A 16,439-nucleotide genomic window follows, 5' to 3' on the forward strand; every position below is an offset into this window, starting at 1 on the left:
ATAAAAAATACATTAAACCATCTGCCTATATTATTATAATAATATATAATAATTACATTATTACAATACAAGAATTCCTTCTTTAATATGATATATAAATAATATATAAAGTTTAGTTTTTTTGTTCATGATTACATATTACAGGGACTGTAACAACAGCTCTTAAGTGATTTCGAAAATCTCTCTCTAAGATACATTTTGTGTGATTGGGTAGACACCATAAAATTAAGAGAAGTAATACAGAAATTAGTCCCATTGGTTTCTGAAGTTTCTGAGTTTATAAATATTCGTTGCATGAGTTGTTGAACTATTCTTATACTTGTTACTTGTAAATAAAATATTCACTGTTACATGATAAAATTTTTATTTATTTGAAATAAACAAATCATTTAAAGTACTTCTAATATCGAACAACGTTAAAAATATAAGTATTTACACTTACTACATTTATGGTTATATCACGTGTCGGTACTACTTAAAATTATTTTTACGTCTAAATTTGTTGATTATATTTTATAGTACAATAAAAATACAACAGTTAAATTTATTGGATCGTGTTTTATAATATTATTTTTATCATGAAATTAAAATTCACGATCGCTTAGTACCACTGGTGCAATCAATGTCCACCCATATAGCAATAAGCAAAGCCAGCTGGAAATCGTCTTTACCCACATGGAAGCTGCATTATAATGAAGATTTTCCAGGCTTGAATTCGGACTGCAATATAAAAAAAAAACACAATTCAAGTTAACATAGTTATAAAAACTAATAATAATTGCTAAATAATTAAATTCGATCTGTATCGATTATCGAAACAATCTATAAGTTGATGTGTTGGTTCTAGAGCAGTTTCCTGTACACCTATCAGGTGTACTAAGGTCTCTTCCAGGGAAGAATCCTTTTCAACTATTTCTTAGACCAGTGTTTTTGTGTTTTTGGGCTCCATGAAGAGAATTAATGACGTGGTATATAATTTGGTGTAGGATTTCTTCCTGATGGAACTTTGAGATAAATGTAAAGTGTTTGTCACATACCAAGGCGCATCAGCGATAAATCCAAATGGTTTTAAGGATGATTTTGTAAAGTGGAAGCTTGATTTCCAAGTGTAGTTTGGATTTCGTGATGAGTAGCCAGTATAGTTCCTGTATTCAAACAAAGATTGATTTGTTTGCGTTTTTTCAAGTATATGTTCTATCCTCGAAGTCTATATGTGTTCTTATAGCCTGTAGTGCACTATAATAGTTCTATGTCATATATAAAATAAACTCCTGGACAAAATTAACGCATCATTCATATTTTTCACGATATTCTTTATTTATTGATATCTTACTGAACAAGTATGGACCATGGTCCTTGTTTGATAGCGACAGTTGTTATATAAGTTAACTATAGTATCACATAATCTTGTTTTGACAGTAATTAGTATTAAACCTCATTTTAGACTATAACATTTCCTTAAAAAGTGCTTATTAAAGCAAAGTTTTTGTTGGAAGCAAGCTGTTGATTGTGCTGCATTGAATTTGGCAACTTCAACAATAAGGACGATTCTTAAGAATAGAGTTGTGTACTAGAGTGGTCCTTCGAGAAGTGTTAGTATGTGATACGATTAAAATAATGTAGTCTTTTGCTTAGTGGTGCTTGAAAACCTGTCAATAAACTTCCGACTGCTTGTGATAATTATTTCTATACTTTTTCAACTATATGTCCAGCAAATCTTTGATGGTGAATTGTTCAATTTTGTTTGTGAAATTTTACCATTTGACAAGGGTTGACAAATTATCGTTTCCTGTGTTTCCTATTAGTTCAGTTCGTATAAGGTACCAAGGTACGTTGGGAATTTAATCATCGTCTTTAAGTGCAGCAAATACCTTATTGAAAGTCAGAATGTCTTTATTAGAATGCATGTTATTTTCTATCGTCCATGTCTTGTTAATCTCTTCAATATTTCGGTGGTATCAAAATCTCAACAGAAAGTTATTTTTGACATACTATTCTATACTTTTTGGAAGATTTAAATGAATTTTTATCGTTACTGCTTGTACCGGCCCCCATCTTTATTGGACAGGCCCACAAATAATGCAATTGCTATTACTTTTTTTTCAATTATAAAATAAATATAATTTTTGTTTTTATTTCTTCACAAACTTGACGGTTTCGCTAAAAAATACAAAATACCAAAAAATTATAAACAAATCGCTAGTTCAAAACACACTTTAATAGTGGAGTTTCCTTAACCACTACCACTGACTTTTAATGTAATATAGTGACTGATTAATTTCATTTTTATTTTGTTAGACAATAGTATGATTATTATTAACAATTGAGGTACTTACTTGAACCAATTAGTAAGAGTCATCATTACATACAGAGTGGCCAAAGCAAACATGACGTGAAAGAAACTCCAACTGTAAGCAACCGTTTCTTCCTCGTTATCCCAAACTTTTTTGTCGCCACTCTCGCCACCATCATTACCTGCGATAGGAGCATAGGGTTCTTCTCATTTTTTTTAAATAGCAAGAAAAGAAAAAAAATAATGAACTAAACAAATGAAACATTTATAGTGGATGGCCCAAGGCATTATGATAATTGTAGGTACAAATAGATTAATCAGTTAAAATTGTTTTATACAATTTTTATTATAATTTTTTATTTGTATGATCAATATTTATAGGGAAAATTTTTTTTTAAATTCAAAAATTTTTTAAGTAGTTTAAACATTTCAGTAAGGCTGCCATATTGCGTGACATCATAGGTATAAAATAAACACTTTCAATTAAATATTTTACTTTCATATCAAGAACTTGTGAAATAAATAAAAAAATACTTTTTAAAAAATGCAAGTACCCCATTTCCATTTTCATTCACAAAAGTTGCTTTTCCATTAATAATGAGAAATTTTCATTTATTTAATATGAGGGTGGTTCCAATCCAGAGGTTTGAAATTGTTCACCGTTGAGAAACGTTGCCGTAAATGCATTGATCAAGATGGGCATCAATTTGAACATAAGTAATGAAGCTAGACTCAAGAAATTAAACACAAGCAAGGAGTCGATTGTTGAGATGACACTAGTTCTCAAAAGACCATAGCGACGGTTAAAGAAGAAAAAGGTAAAAAAAAGTACATTTGAAAACAAATGTTCAAAATGTGCAACCTCCAGCTAAAATACAAATATCCACTGACACCCAATAAATGCTGAAAGTGTTTACATAAGTTTTTAGGTGTGACATAGTAATGATTAATACTTCAAAGGTCATTTAAAATAAACATACTTCTTATTATTAAAGGGAAACTTGTAGTGTAATTAGAGACGAATTATGGACAAAATAAATTCCATTTATGACCTTTTGATTTATTAACAACAGAAATCATGTTTATAAGAACTTTTAGATTACTTTGGTAAAATCCTGTTTAAAGTAGCAGAAATTGTAGCAAACAATTAAAATTGTTTCATTTGTTTCATACTATTAACAGTGAATGTTGTAATTTGTTAAAAATTAATTAAAGGTTTCAACTGGGAAAGCTCTGGCTAATGGTAATAGCAAAAGCATTAAAAGTTGTAGAACATGTACATGGAAAAATAAGGAAATTATAGAAATTTTTAGAGGTTATAAAACTTTCGGTATATATTGAATACTAATATAATTAATTAATAGAAGTCTTCGAGAATCATACAAAACAACATGAAGAGATTGATTCACATCTCGTGTTCTTCGATTAATTAACCCAAAGGTCTTCAAACTTTGAAGCCTTTGGGCCAAAACAATTTTTTTGGTATGTTCCAAGGGCCAAAACAATTTTAATTTTTCTGTAGATATTTTTAAAGGAGTTGAAAATGGAATTAATAAAAAGAACCTTCGATGGAAAATTTTGATCACCAAGAAGCAAAAATAGAGTGGTCACACTTGTGTCAAATGCTGTTGTTCAAAAACCCTTGTAAGGAAAATGTTTGGGTTTGTCTGAAGTTCTAAAATCAGTAAAATCAGATCCACGGGGCTAAATAACCCTCTAGTTTATTGAAGAGATTGGAGAAAATGATTTGCCATATGAGTTGCGGAAAAGTCCTCAAGGGCTTTTTTCAAATTCGAGCAGAGATCGAAATTTTTTTGAATGAGAAGCATCGCCCTTGTGCCGATTTACGTAATAGTGAATGGCTGTGGAAATTAGCATTCTACGTCGATTTGACAATTCATATAAACGAACCGAATTTGAGGTTGCGAGAAGAAAATCAGCTTCACACCAATATCAAATCGTTCAGGCAGAAAATAATACTATTTCGAAAATTGTTTCTCACACTGATGTAATGGCGAATGGAATTAAGCTTTTTCAAAATCCTTTTTATTGTAACATTTAAACCCTGGCTCCGGAGTCTTCCACTGGTACAATTTGAAAAGTTTTTTGTTTTTGTTTTATTAGTTGGGATTGATTTCATATTTGTGTTATAAATATGCTTAGGCTTAGAAATTTTAGTTCAATTTTCTGAGTCATCAAAGTTTTACCTTGCAAATAAAGAGAACTGAGTAATTATCATTCTTTGTTTTTGTTCTCTTCCATTCAATTTATCACAGCAATAGTAATAACAGTAAAACATTGGCTGTCGTGAGCTAGATTGATGACATTAGTCTTAAGGTGTCGCAGGACGGATCGATGACACTGGCGGACCGAATTTGGATACCCCTAAACTAACCCAAAGTGGAATGAATCCCAATTACCATATATTATTATAATTTAAACTACTAATCAATTAATGAACATTAATATTTTGATGGATAATAGCAAAGTTAGAGTCGAAGGCCTAGACTAAGGAATAAATAACAAAAATAACAACATTAAAGAAGGAAAAGCATTTAAAAATTAAATTAAACAAAACAGTCTAATTGTCGATCACTCAGTGTAAATTCAATGGCTTGGTTGCAGCAGCTTCTGCGGAGAACACCTCGAAATAAGTGAATAATTTTCGCTTGGGGAACACGCTACCGTCTCCCAAGCCGAAATGCTGAGAGATGGCAACGAAATTCAGATCCGGTCATTCGGGTAAGGATGAAGCGGCCTCGATCACCAGACTGGGATCGGTAAATTCACCAATGGGCCCAGAACTCATCTAGATGTAACCAAAAGTGTGGCCTCAACTGTCTACTCTCAAAGCAAGCTCGGTGGATATGGATAGAGACAAGCTAAGACACACATAGAGGGGCATTCTGCCTTTCTGGCCAAACAATTGTTACGTTATCTCTACACTATCGGCATCAATGACACATGCGCATTTCAAACACTTAGGCAAGCCTCACATTTTTCATAACGATATCAAAAGATTCAAGCCAAAGCGCCTGATCGGCATCTTAAAGGACATCGGCATTTGGTAATGTCATCTCCACATTATGGACATAACGGTCTCCTTTCTTTGTAGAAGTGCAATCACATAAAAAAAGTAACTTGTGTTTTTATTAGTTATTGTCAAATCTAAAGAAAAATAATTGATAGCATTTTCGAATTTGAAGAAAGCAAGATGCGTAGCTAAAAGCGTTGCAATAATTTGATTTACTCTTTGTATTGAATCTCTATACTTGATGGTAGCATCATTTATTGAATAATATTTGTTTTTTCTTAATAATTTGTAAATAATTGATTGCAACATTCACTGTTTCCGAAAGTCTTTGAAAAATTGAAAAATTATCCTACCTTCATTTTCAACTAAACTGTCAGTTCCGTAATTTACTGGATAACAAAAAAGATAAATCGAAATTAGAATACATATAAATATATATTCGAATAAATTAAAAAGTAAGCATCACATTAATCACTACACAATGCCAAGGATAACCATTCACTAAGAAAACAAGCTACAAGCATGGCCAATCGAATTTAAGAGTATGAAGCAAAATTTTCGGAATAGCAGCTGATCCCAAAGCAGTACTTTCGACAGTATTTTCTTTTCATGGAATTTTTGCCATCTCTCTTAATTGTTGCTATGAATATTTTGAAAAAAAATCCATTTTTGTCATTTCTTCTTTTTACAGAATAAATAAACAATGAGTAATATGCAATGCCAGAAGGAAATTCCATCACTAACAGTCTGCCATTGCCAAAAACGCGGGCACAAGTATGATAAGCCACCCCACAACGATCATCTTGAAGAGTTTCTGTGAAATAAGTATGCAAATGCATTATTTTCATGAAAAATCAATAGATAAAATGAAAATTTAGTAATTTTTGTAAGGTTAGATTAGAGACTGAAATAAAGTTAAAGAAAAATAATTTTCTTCAATCAAATATTTTAATTGGATTTGTTCAATAGATTTTCAAATGTAAAAATTATAGATTCTAGTCCAATTAGAATATTTGGTTGAAAAAATTATTTTTGTTCACCTTTATTTCAATCTCTAACACAATCTAACCTAATTTTCATTTTATCTATTGATTTTTCGTGTAAATAATGCATTTGCATACTTTTTACACAAACTCTTCTGCGCATTCGTCAATCATCATGACTTTTCACACAGATAGATCTTGTTGAGATCTATCGAACAAAGTGATCCATGGTTCAATATCTTCCTGAGATAATGGCCACTTCCGGTATCACCGGAAGTAATATTTCAAGATGATCGTTGTGGGGTGGCTTAACCTACTTGTGTCCACGTTTTTAGCTCTGGCAGACTGTTGGTGATGGAATTTCCTTCCGGCATTGCATTTTATTAATTGTTTATTTATTTTATTTATTCAATTATAATTTGAAGACTGATGAAATGACAAAAATGGATTTTTTTATCAACAAAATAAATCTTTTTTCTTACCCTTCTTAAAATTTTAGGGTAGTTTACCACACAGGGCTTTCAGAAGTAGTTTTTCATCTCTAGTAGGTATAGAGGATTTGCTGTAGAAAGTGACTTTTGATATGACCACCTGAAATTGGTCACTGGCTCTTGATCTATAACAAACACAATAAGTCTGTTTCTTGTCAATGTCAACTAATTTCTCATGTTTGGTGGCTTTGACTTACAAATGTTTGCCTATATCGGGTACATTTTTTTTTGAGTATAGTACTCAAAAGCATCACTCATAGTCACCATTAAAAAAATGATTCTTTACACATCTGTTACTTAGTAGTAAGTTCTTAAATCGAATTCAAACGACTCGTATACTTGGCAAATACAGAGTTACTACTTTTAGATCAGCTGCCATGACGAATATTTCATACTTAAATAAATATATAAAAAAATCATATTAGGATCAAAAATATTATATAAATATAATTACCTGCTCCGGTATCTTTAGCTAACATACTTTCTGACATTGTAATCTTGGAGGATTTACTTGCGGAACGAAGTGAAGAATATAGAACACAACACATCCAAATAATCAAACCGATAATATCGAATCCACTGCTGCCTTTCGAAGTAGTATGTTTTCCAAAGATACCCCACATACCAGGGTTACATTCTTCTAAAATAGAGAAATAACTGCTGTTACATAAAGATCAATACCGTGAAATGAGGTCACTTTATCTGGGTAAGTGAGTTTGCAAAATTTGGAATGTTTACACTGTAAGAGTTCATAAACTTGTATCATAGGGGTTAACAAAGAGTTACATAAAGGTTTTTCTATAAAATAGTACTTGAATAATAGGGTGTTATTAAGGTAACATGCCTTATAATCACAAGCAGTATTTTTCTATGATTATGTCTTCTGAAGTTATCGTATCTGCCATGTTTCAAATATTTTAAATAATCATCGATGGCAAAATCACCCTACATTTTAGTGCAATAAACACAATTTTATTTACTGGAAAAAGTGGATCTTTATTGCACTCATCTGTCATTATAGTACAGAGTGATGAATATTTAGTCCTTGTTTTGTGAGATGATTGTAATATGCTTAAAAAAATTTCGGATTTTATTTTATTATTAATCATATTTATCATGTACTCGATTACGAAATTACTAGAAAGTGCATCACTTTTCCTCTTCAAGGAACATTTTTATGAAAACAAAGAAGGAAAAATGGTTTCGAGTGAAAAGTTAGTCTATGGTTTTAATAAAATTTATTTTATTTTGAACGTATTTTTGTTCATTTCTGGCAGATTTATTTTAAAACGTTGTTTTAAAGGCGTTATACCCTATGTCAATTAAATATTTGTGTATCTTCTAATTTTAAATAGATTTTTTTATAAATTTGGACTGATAACTATCAAAAGTTTTTAAAAATACTATTTCAATAGCAAATTGACCCTCATAAACAAATATATTTAAAATGCATTAACAAACTCACCCCAGAATAAAAGTGAGATTGCCAAATTTTGAAATTAAAAAAAATATATATATTCTGACAGGTATACGGTTAAAATTTGACATACTTTAAGTGCGAAACAATTAGTAGAATCAAGAAAATATTTATATTGAAAAAACCTAAAATTTTTGGAAAAGTGATCCCATTTTACGGTAATGCAGAAACAAGTTTTTGATCAATATGTCATTTGAAAATGAATTTTAAGAGTTCATGATACTTACGTTCTGAATTGGATACGGCTGACCATGTAAGATAAGTAACATACAATGAAACTACGGATGATTGTAATAATCCAGATCTAGGCAATTTATCTTGAACGGCGGGCAAAATAGATATTATGCTTACAATCACAGAAAGAATCAAATTGATTGAAATCAAAAATTTGTTTAAATCACATCCGCTTGACTAAAATATACAAACAATTTAAATACAGTTTATTTATTAAATAAACAAGTATATTTTGAAAACATAAAATGTTAACCTACAGAGTTTATAAACACCTAACCTAATCCGAAAAAGTCCATTTTTATTTTTCACTAAACTGGGCTAAGATAAGCCAATTTTTAATCAGAGTACACTTAAAAATCTATTTTTTAACCATACTAGACTTAAATAACAAGTTACTCCATATGACCCAATATAGAATTAATGATTGACAAAATAATTACGTTGAAAATGAATTATTAATTGTAATATAAAAAAATTTCACTATAATAGAGCTTACCTTTGTATAAAATACATAGAGAAGGACGACCCAAGTAATAGTTAAGGCATAATTCAATAATGTCATTCCTATTAATGCCGCATACCAACCCTTTGATTCTGTTTCTTCGTAATTACCAACCCATGCTTCTGCCCATGAATGAGCAAAATCAATTATCAAAATCAACTGTATTATTATAAACAGGAAACCACCAATCATACCAAAATACATCCAGGTTGTGCCAAAAGATCCTTCAGGAATAAAGAAGGCACCAATTATACCGCCTATTACTAGAAGAAACTTTATACCCCAAAATCTAAAAATATGGAAAATTCAAATATTTTTCTGTTTATTTTAATGGGGCTGTAGTTGTAGTCTATTTTAAGACCCCTAACAATGTTTTCAATGAAAAAAAATCAAAATCTGGTTTAAACAAAATTCCCACAGGTGGTAATAATTAGTTTTACACTGAAGGTGGTTTAGATAATTTGGTGAAGATATTTTTAAGTGTTTCCTCAACTGAAAATGAATCTTTTATCAATTTTCATATAAAATTATGACAATTTTTAAAAAATAATCTAAGACATTTTTTAAACTTACCCATTTTGTATACCAGCTCTTGGATCTTTCGAACTTTTTACTCCAATCATCATGAGTGCCATTAAAACGAAGAATAATGTTAAAATGAAATATATTCGATATACTGAGAGATAACCAACGATTTGAGAACAATCTATCCCTATAGAAGTAGGAATGACGGAGGAACTGTTTGTACAAAACGGTACCTAAAATAATGTATGAAAAGTTTGCATTTTAATAATTTTCAACAATTTCAAATTTGAAATTGAAGAAAATATTAAACATGCCAAAGTGTTCTGATTTGTTAAAAATGAAGGACACAAATTTCTGTGAGACAAACTCTGTTAAAGTAGTGGTTTATCTGTATACCATCTACCAAAGTTCTGCCATACTTAATCGAGTAGGTATTTTGCAATACTGTAAGCCTTAAAACACCCAAACAAACGGTGAAATTTGACAAAACATTTCAAAGACCTCATTCTAGACCAGCACTACTAGCAAATACAATAACTTCTATCAAAGTGAAGAAATTAACACTAGAGCTTCAAGTGAACTCCTGCGAGAGGTCAATTGACCCGTGTACTTCACTTAGCTCCCAGACTTAGATCTAAACTACCTCTTCATTCAGAATCGTTAGTTCAAATTATTTTAAGTAATTTAAATCGTTTCCAAAATTGTAGTTATAAGGGTATTGTGGTAGGGGGTTACACAGTAAAAAAATGGTAGGATTTTTGTTTTACTCCATTTTTTTAAAATTGGTTATTTTGTGACTCTAACTGTAAAATTACATCTCACAAATGAAAAATCATTGATAACTATGCATAAAACACAACTAACTGAAAGTTGAAACAAAGTAGAAAACATAGTAATCAATAGAAATCGTCATCTTTGGCATAACTACGCACTCTCAAGTACAGCCAGTCTTATTTGACTCAAGTTTTGCTTCTAAATTCCATGTCTATAAGTAAAATATACAAAAAATAAATTCGTACAGTTCTACCAATGGTAAAAAAGCAAGCACAATAGGATAAACCCTGTTACATTTGACTAGGTATAGAAAAAGAATAATCCCAAGACTATTCAGCATTTCCCTATCAAGCATTGTATTGATACGAAATAATTTGTTTCAATGTTAAACTTCCGAGAAACTTACCTCTCTCCAAATTATTAAAAGTCAGAAAAGGAAAGGGTCAATTGAGCCCCATCAGAAGTTCTAGTGTTAAAACATATGTAGATATAAGCAAATTACATAAGATATTTCAACAAAAGAATTAACAAATATATAATATTGTAATAATTAATATGAAATTTTTGTAAATGAAAATGATGGACTTACCTTTGTTAAAGCATTTTGTAGACCAGGAGCTAATGTTATGCATGCAGCTATTGTAGCCACTAATAACATTAGAGCATACATTATGCGAGATGAAGTGGAATTTCTGCAAGATGGACAAGCAGAACAACAAAGAGAACATGCTGTACTTGTACAACAACACGCCAACTAGAAAAACCAATATAATAAAGAAATAAGAAACAGTGTATAAAACATTAACCTCCTCAATTCATATTTTGAGGGTCAATTTAAAATTTCCATTTAGCACGAAAAAGTATACTAAAAAATCTTAAAAATTATAGAATCAAATACAAAGGATGGAATTATTGATACTGTTTCAATTATTTCTTATAGTTGTCATAACTACCATAAAAGGTAGTTGGATTGAAAACAAAAAATTATTAAAACAATTATTTTATGCATGATTGTTATATAATGTACCCATTAAATGGCAGTGATTAATGAATCCATTAATCACTGCAGTCAGATGCTTAGTTGATTTAACTATAATATTGTTTTGTTTTGCTACAAAAAATTGGTTTTCAAAATTTGTATACCACTGAATATTTTCATTTCAGTTCACACTCATAACAAATTTTAAAACGTGAATTTTTCTTGACCAAATTTGAGCCTGGGACTCAGAGTTGGAATGCACGGAGCATCAGCCATTACGACTTGAAATGTGGGAGTCATACATTTGTTTCTTAAGATACCATGTTTTTTGAAATAATTTATAAATCTAAGTAGTTCTCAAAAAGAAATAAATTTCACTTAAATCTTCATAATTATTGTTTATATGCATGGATTTAAATTAGAGAAGATGCAAGGGAAGTATATTATAATAAATATTTTTTGAACTGACAAAAGGGGAAAAAACACATCATTTTGTATCAAATTTTGAATTATATTTTAATTGATATATTGTTTGTCCAGATTTTTGTCTTTATTGACATATTTGTTGCCACAGATGAATCATCTTTTTTTACAACTGATTAGTATTTTTACAGACTTTAAATTATAATGAATAAGTATTCCTGGTACAAGTGTTTTTGAAAAACAACAATTATTAATTATCAAACATTTATTTTAGTTATTAATTTACTAAGTTATTTAACTTACTAAGCTTTTGAAGACTAAATTATATCGATAATATAGGTATAAACCTGCCATATAAATTTACGATGCTCAACAATTAAAATTTTTTTTGTCTTTGATTTTACACTTTTTTATCCGAGAAAATACTATTTGAACTTGGTTGTTTTACATGGAAAAATACTACTTACCACAAATAAAACGTATATTTAAAATAAGCATAGACATTTTTTATTACCTGCGCTGCTGAACAAAGGCCCAGAACAGCTCCCATTGTTATTTATAAACGGAAAATGATTGCACTTTATTAGTTATAAATTAGAATTAAATATAACGTAGTAGTATTGAACGACGTTTCAATTTTTAGACGAAGATCTTATTATTGACGAAATACGACAGAATGAATACACTTTGCTTTACCAACAAACAACTGCTTATCTACTTATCATAATTATGTCAAAAGTCATAGGCATATACATCAGTATTGCCAACAGTAACTAAAAAAATAGCTACCATAGACATAAGCTTTGTTCGCGGTAGATAATTTGGACACATTCCTAATGTATTCTGATATTTTTTGGACGTGTCAAACGCGCATGTTTTGTTCAGAATATGTTCACAGTATACATTTCCTCCACGAACGATATATGAATATCTAAAATTGTAAGTATAAAGTCAACTACCACGAAATACAATTACGTAGAACCTCATAGGTTAGAGGTTATTTCGTGGTAAATATCATAAAAAGGATCAATACGGAATTTTGAATCCTGAACATGCTTTATTAACACCGCGAACGCACAATTTCGATCTGCGCATGAATCTGGTGACAGAACATGTTCAGGATATCTAACGCGAACAAAGCTGAAGAATTATGCCACAATAATTAACGGAAGTATCGCTGTTCTCATGTCCGCGGTGAGCCAATTCAAATATGACTCTATCCTATAAAGAAGTTATTCAATGATCTAGGATTCTAGAATAATACTGTATTCTATATTTGATTTTAGAGTCTAGTAAAGCTTCATCACTGTGTTCAAATTGTGATTGTGTGGATATTTTTCTTGGTAGGTTTCTATAGATTATAACATAGTCTATAGTATAGTCTTGCACATAATGGCTATTATATGCTTATTATAAATTATACTATTACGAGCTATTGGGTTGTTTGGCCGTCGTCGTTTGTCTTTGATTCTTGACATTTTACCCAAGGTTACTAAAATAACTGAAGGTTTATGACAATGACAAGATGCGCAGTAAACAAGTGACGTCACCGGTTCTTCACAGCCGTGAGTCTCAATAAATTCGTTAGTTTGAAATATATTCGTTTGTAGAGACAGATCAGCAAGAGATAACACACTCATAACTCGAACATAATGTTGGTGAGGTTCTGTTTGACAAAAAAATATAAACAAAACAAAAATGTAAACATAATGACGTAGCTGGTGTTCTAGCAGCTGATCGTTTGTTTTCAAAAACATGCGCATGTCACTAACCTTCTATTATTCTAGTAACCTTGGTTTTACCAACTCACAAGGTTGGCATCTTCAGAAGCTGTGATCAGTTTTACTACAAGGGAACTACTGTTTACAACTGTGTTTACAACACATATATTGGATGATGACTGTGAAAGCTTTGACAATTATTTCAAAACCGGTACTTTCTCTTTGAAATAGACACTATAATAATGTCAAACATCCATTATGCTGCATATTTCATATAATTTCATTGCAATCCATTAAAAATTAAACGATTTGTATACAAATAAAAGTTTATTTATGTAGTGTTTTATTAGAAAAGTTTGTCAAGTAATGGGCCCAATAATCCACATCCCGATTTAGGCAAACCGCAGGGATTGAGGCCTAGTCCGCACCCATTCAGTCCGAGTCCGCCTCCACATCCGCATCCCCCTCCGCATCCGCCTCCGCAAAACTTTGCGCAAAGTTTGTCCTTTAATTTAGCTAAAAGTCCAAGTTTGGTAAGTAATGGTGTCAATTGAATGTTGATTGGGGGTAGCCCACATGGGTCCAAAAGAGTAGCACAGGGATCTCCACATGGTAAACAATGCTGAAAATAAAAATTTCTCATTATTATTACCAAAAAAACCGTAAATAACAAATATCAAAAATATTTAGAAAATACTTGAAGATAAAAAGGTCAAAAGGTAAAAAATATTCATATTTTTTGTGAAATAAAATAGTTCCTGCTAAAAGAAACGTTGTTTGCTTTAAGTAGGTCGGTACCTGATGCTCTTCGTTACTTAAATGAAATTTTTAAAGAAATATGAATTGAAAGAAGAGTAGCAACAGTGAGACCATTCTGATGCCCCAATCTATCGCCTTTATACTAATTTTTTCTGGACAAATAAATTGTGTACAAGAGAAAATCTGATACTGTACATGCTATTTTCTGCTACCAACACACCAATACTCATAATTATACTTTGTGACGCACATTTCCTTAACCAAGTTATCATCTTCATAGACCTAGAGGCTCAGTAAACCTCCGAAACCAGAAACAGAAGTAAGGTTTACCCGTGATTTTTGCAGAAGAAGAAGAGATACAGTATTATGGTAGTAATATCCCAAAACTTTTCAAATCGAATCAAAACTATAATAAAATAGAATGGCCTTTATTCGTTGATTCTTCGAAATGCAGTCTAAAAACTGTTTTATTCTACGGGAATGAGAAAACATCTATACCAACAGGAATGGACTATTCGGAAAGAGATTGATTCCAAATATTACAGAGATGAAACTGAAAGATCCTTGAAGTAATAAAATATTCACAATTTGAAAAAACAGCGATGAAAAATCGGCTTGGGTGTCTTTCAAAAAGTTTTTGTGAAACAAAAAATTGGAGATTAGGGAGTTGTTATGACTGACTGAAATTTTAACAGTCAATGAAGATTCATTTTTTGCTTCCACATTTGAATTTTTTTGCACATAACCATAATTTGAGTTTCAACAAGACTTCAAAATGTGTGAAGAAAGTCGTCAGAGGTTTCAGGGTGAAAATATATTACACTTGGTCTAAGGTAAGAGAAATTGATACGAAAAAATAAAGAAAGAAGGTAGATATTTCGCATTTTAAACTATTTTGTTTGAATATAAAAATCGGTTAATTTCGGCTAATCAATTTTAAACGTCAATATGTTGGGTAAATGTTTGATTCATTTCTATGAACTTTTCTATTTCTATATAATTTTGAAACATCAAAACTTCAAACTATTAAAATGATGGAATATTTCGCACTAAAATATAACTTTCAAAATAAAAAGTTTAATTTATATTTAATGGTGTTATGGTACCCAAAAGTAATCGAATCATGAAGATACAAGATGGTCAAACTAAAGTACCATAAATCAATGTAATATGCTAGGATACATTTATTGTTAATACCTTCACGTAAATTGCTTCACCTGGTAAACGAATGGACAATAATATATACGAATTATCGTTAGAAATAATAAATACATTTACAACCACCAAGAATAGGTAGGCATCGTCGGTCCTGGTTGCCAAGTTAATCTCTTGGTATTTCCCTTCTACTCCAGGTTAAATCCTAGGGTTTTAAATAAAAACTTGTACACTAGATGTCTATTCCTCATTTGTTATGGCTCCTAAATTAAACAATTTACGCAAGATACTCCATTTAGAAAAGTATATTGAAGTTGTAGAAGACTTTGTTTTACAATGAAGAACTGTGAGGACCATGAAACTCCACTTCCTCCATAATCACCTGGACAGGTTTCCGGAATAATTGGAGATATTAGCGAAGAGCAGGGATAGCTTATGAGTCAGGACTTACGCCTTACGAAAAAGCGATACCAAGGGGGTTTCTGGGATACGAATATGATGTATGACTATTGCTGGTCGCCGATACATCAATTTCCTAAGTCTAATTCTAATTTTTTCTTAGTAAATACATGTTCTTATCTATTTTATACCTACAGTACAGATGTAAACTCAAGTTCTTAAAATAATTAATAAATAGTTCTAACCAACGATGAAAAATATGATGATGATGATTTTTCCTTGCATGTAAGTAGAGAAAAATATTGAAAAAGCTTTTAGTTTTAGTTAAGTAATATACTTACGGCTGATACAGCAAGAAGCAAGACTAAGACAACCAAGGAATATTTTAAATATGCCATTTCACCTTTCTTAGATTGGAATGCAGAATTACATGACGAAATTGTTACTTTTATATATTTCGTAATCGTTGATCATTCTTAATCAAACGTGAATATGTTTATTAAATAAATATTTGAACTTGATACCGTTTGTTTTGAAAAAAAGCACGATGACATTAAAATCAACTATCGACAACAATATCCGCATTGACCAATATTATATTGTTTTTTTTTATTCTATGATAACGTAACGAAAAAAACAAAGAAACTGGAAAATGTTGATGTAATTGAATTACTATTACGTGATTGGAAA

General features: G+C 30.7%; 2 protein-coding genes across 5 annotated transcripts; both read right to left on the bottom strand.

Moving 5' to 3' along the window:
• Positions 1 to 218: 218 nt before the first annotated feature.
• Positions 219 to 13,043, bottom strand: LOC130448796 (probable serine incorporator). 4 transcript variants are annotated; one of them, XM_056786313.1, is made up of 9 exons: positions 12,230 to 12,574; positions 10,903 to 11,067; positions 9,588 to 9,772; positions 9,009 to 9,303; positions 8,506 to 8,689; positions 7,256 to 7,441; positions 5,681 to 5,716; positions 2,337 to 2,475; positions 219 to 720 (listed from the first exon to the last, which is right to left on the bottom strand). In XM_056786313.1, exons 1-9 carry the CDS (start codon positions 12,263 to 12,265, stop codon positions 585 to 587), a joined length of 1,362 nt encoding a protein of 453 aa, XP_056642291.1. In that variant the 5' UTR covers positions 12,266 to 12,574; the 3' UTR covers positions 219 to 584. The 4 variants fall into 4 exon arrangements, with proteins under 4 accessions (XP_056642291.1, XP_056642292.1, XP_056642294.1 ...); XM_056786314.1 differs by lacking the exon at positions 5,681 to 5,716 and having other exon boundaries at positions 324 to 720; positions 2,337 to 2,499; positions 12,230 to 12,460; XM_056786316.1 differs by lacking the exon at positions 5,681 to 5,716 and having other exon boundaries at positions 325 to 720; positions 12,230 to 13,043.
• Positions 13,044 to 13,750: 707 nt separating this feature from the next.
• Positions 13,751 to 16,237, bottom strand: LOC130448799 (uncharacterized). The gene is made up of 2 exons (XM_056786323.1): positions 16,091 to 16,237; positions 13,751 to 14,058 (listed from the first exon to the last, which is right to left on the bottom strand). Exons 1-2 carry the CDS (start codon positions 16,145 to 16,147, stop codon positions 13,783 to 13,785), a joined length of 333 nt encoding a protein of 110 aa, XP_056642301.1. The 5' UTR covers positions 16,148 to 16,237; the 3' UTR covers positions 13,751 to 13,782.
• Between the last annotated feature and the right edge of the window lie 202 nt (positions 16,238 to 16,439).

The sequence above is a fragment of the Diorhabda sublineata genome, chromosome 9 (assembly GCF_026230105.1).
Source record: "Diorhabda sublineata isolate icDioSubl1.1 chromosome 9, icDioSubl1.1, whole genome shotgun sequence".
Lineage (NCBI taxonomy): Eukaryota > Metazoa > Arthropoda > Insecta > Coleoptera > Chrysomelidae > Diorhabda > Diorhabda sublineata.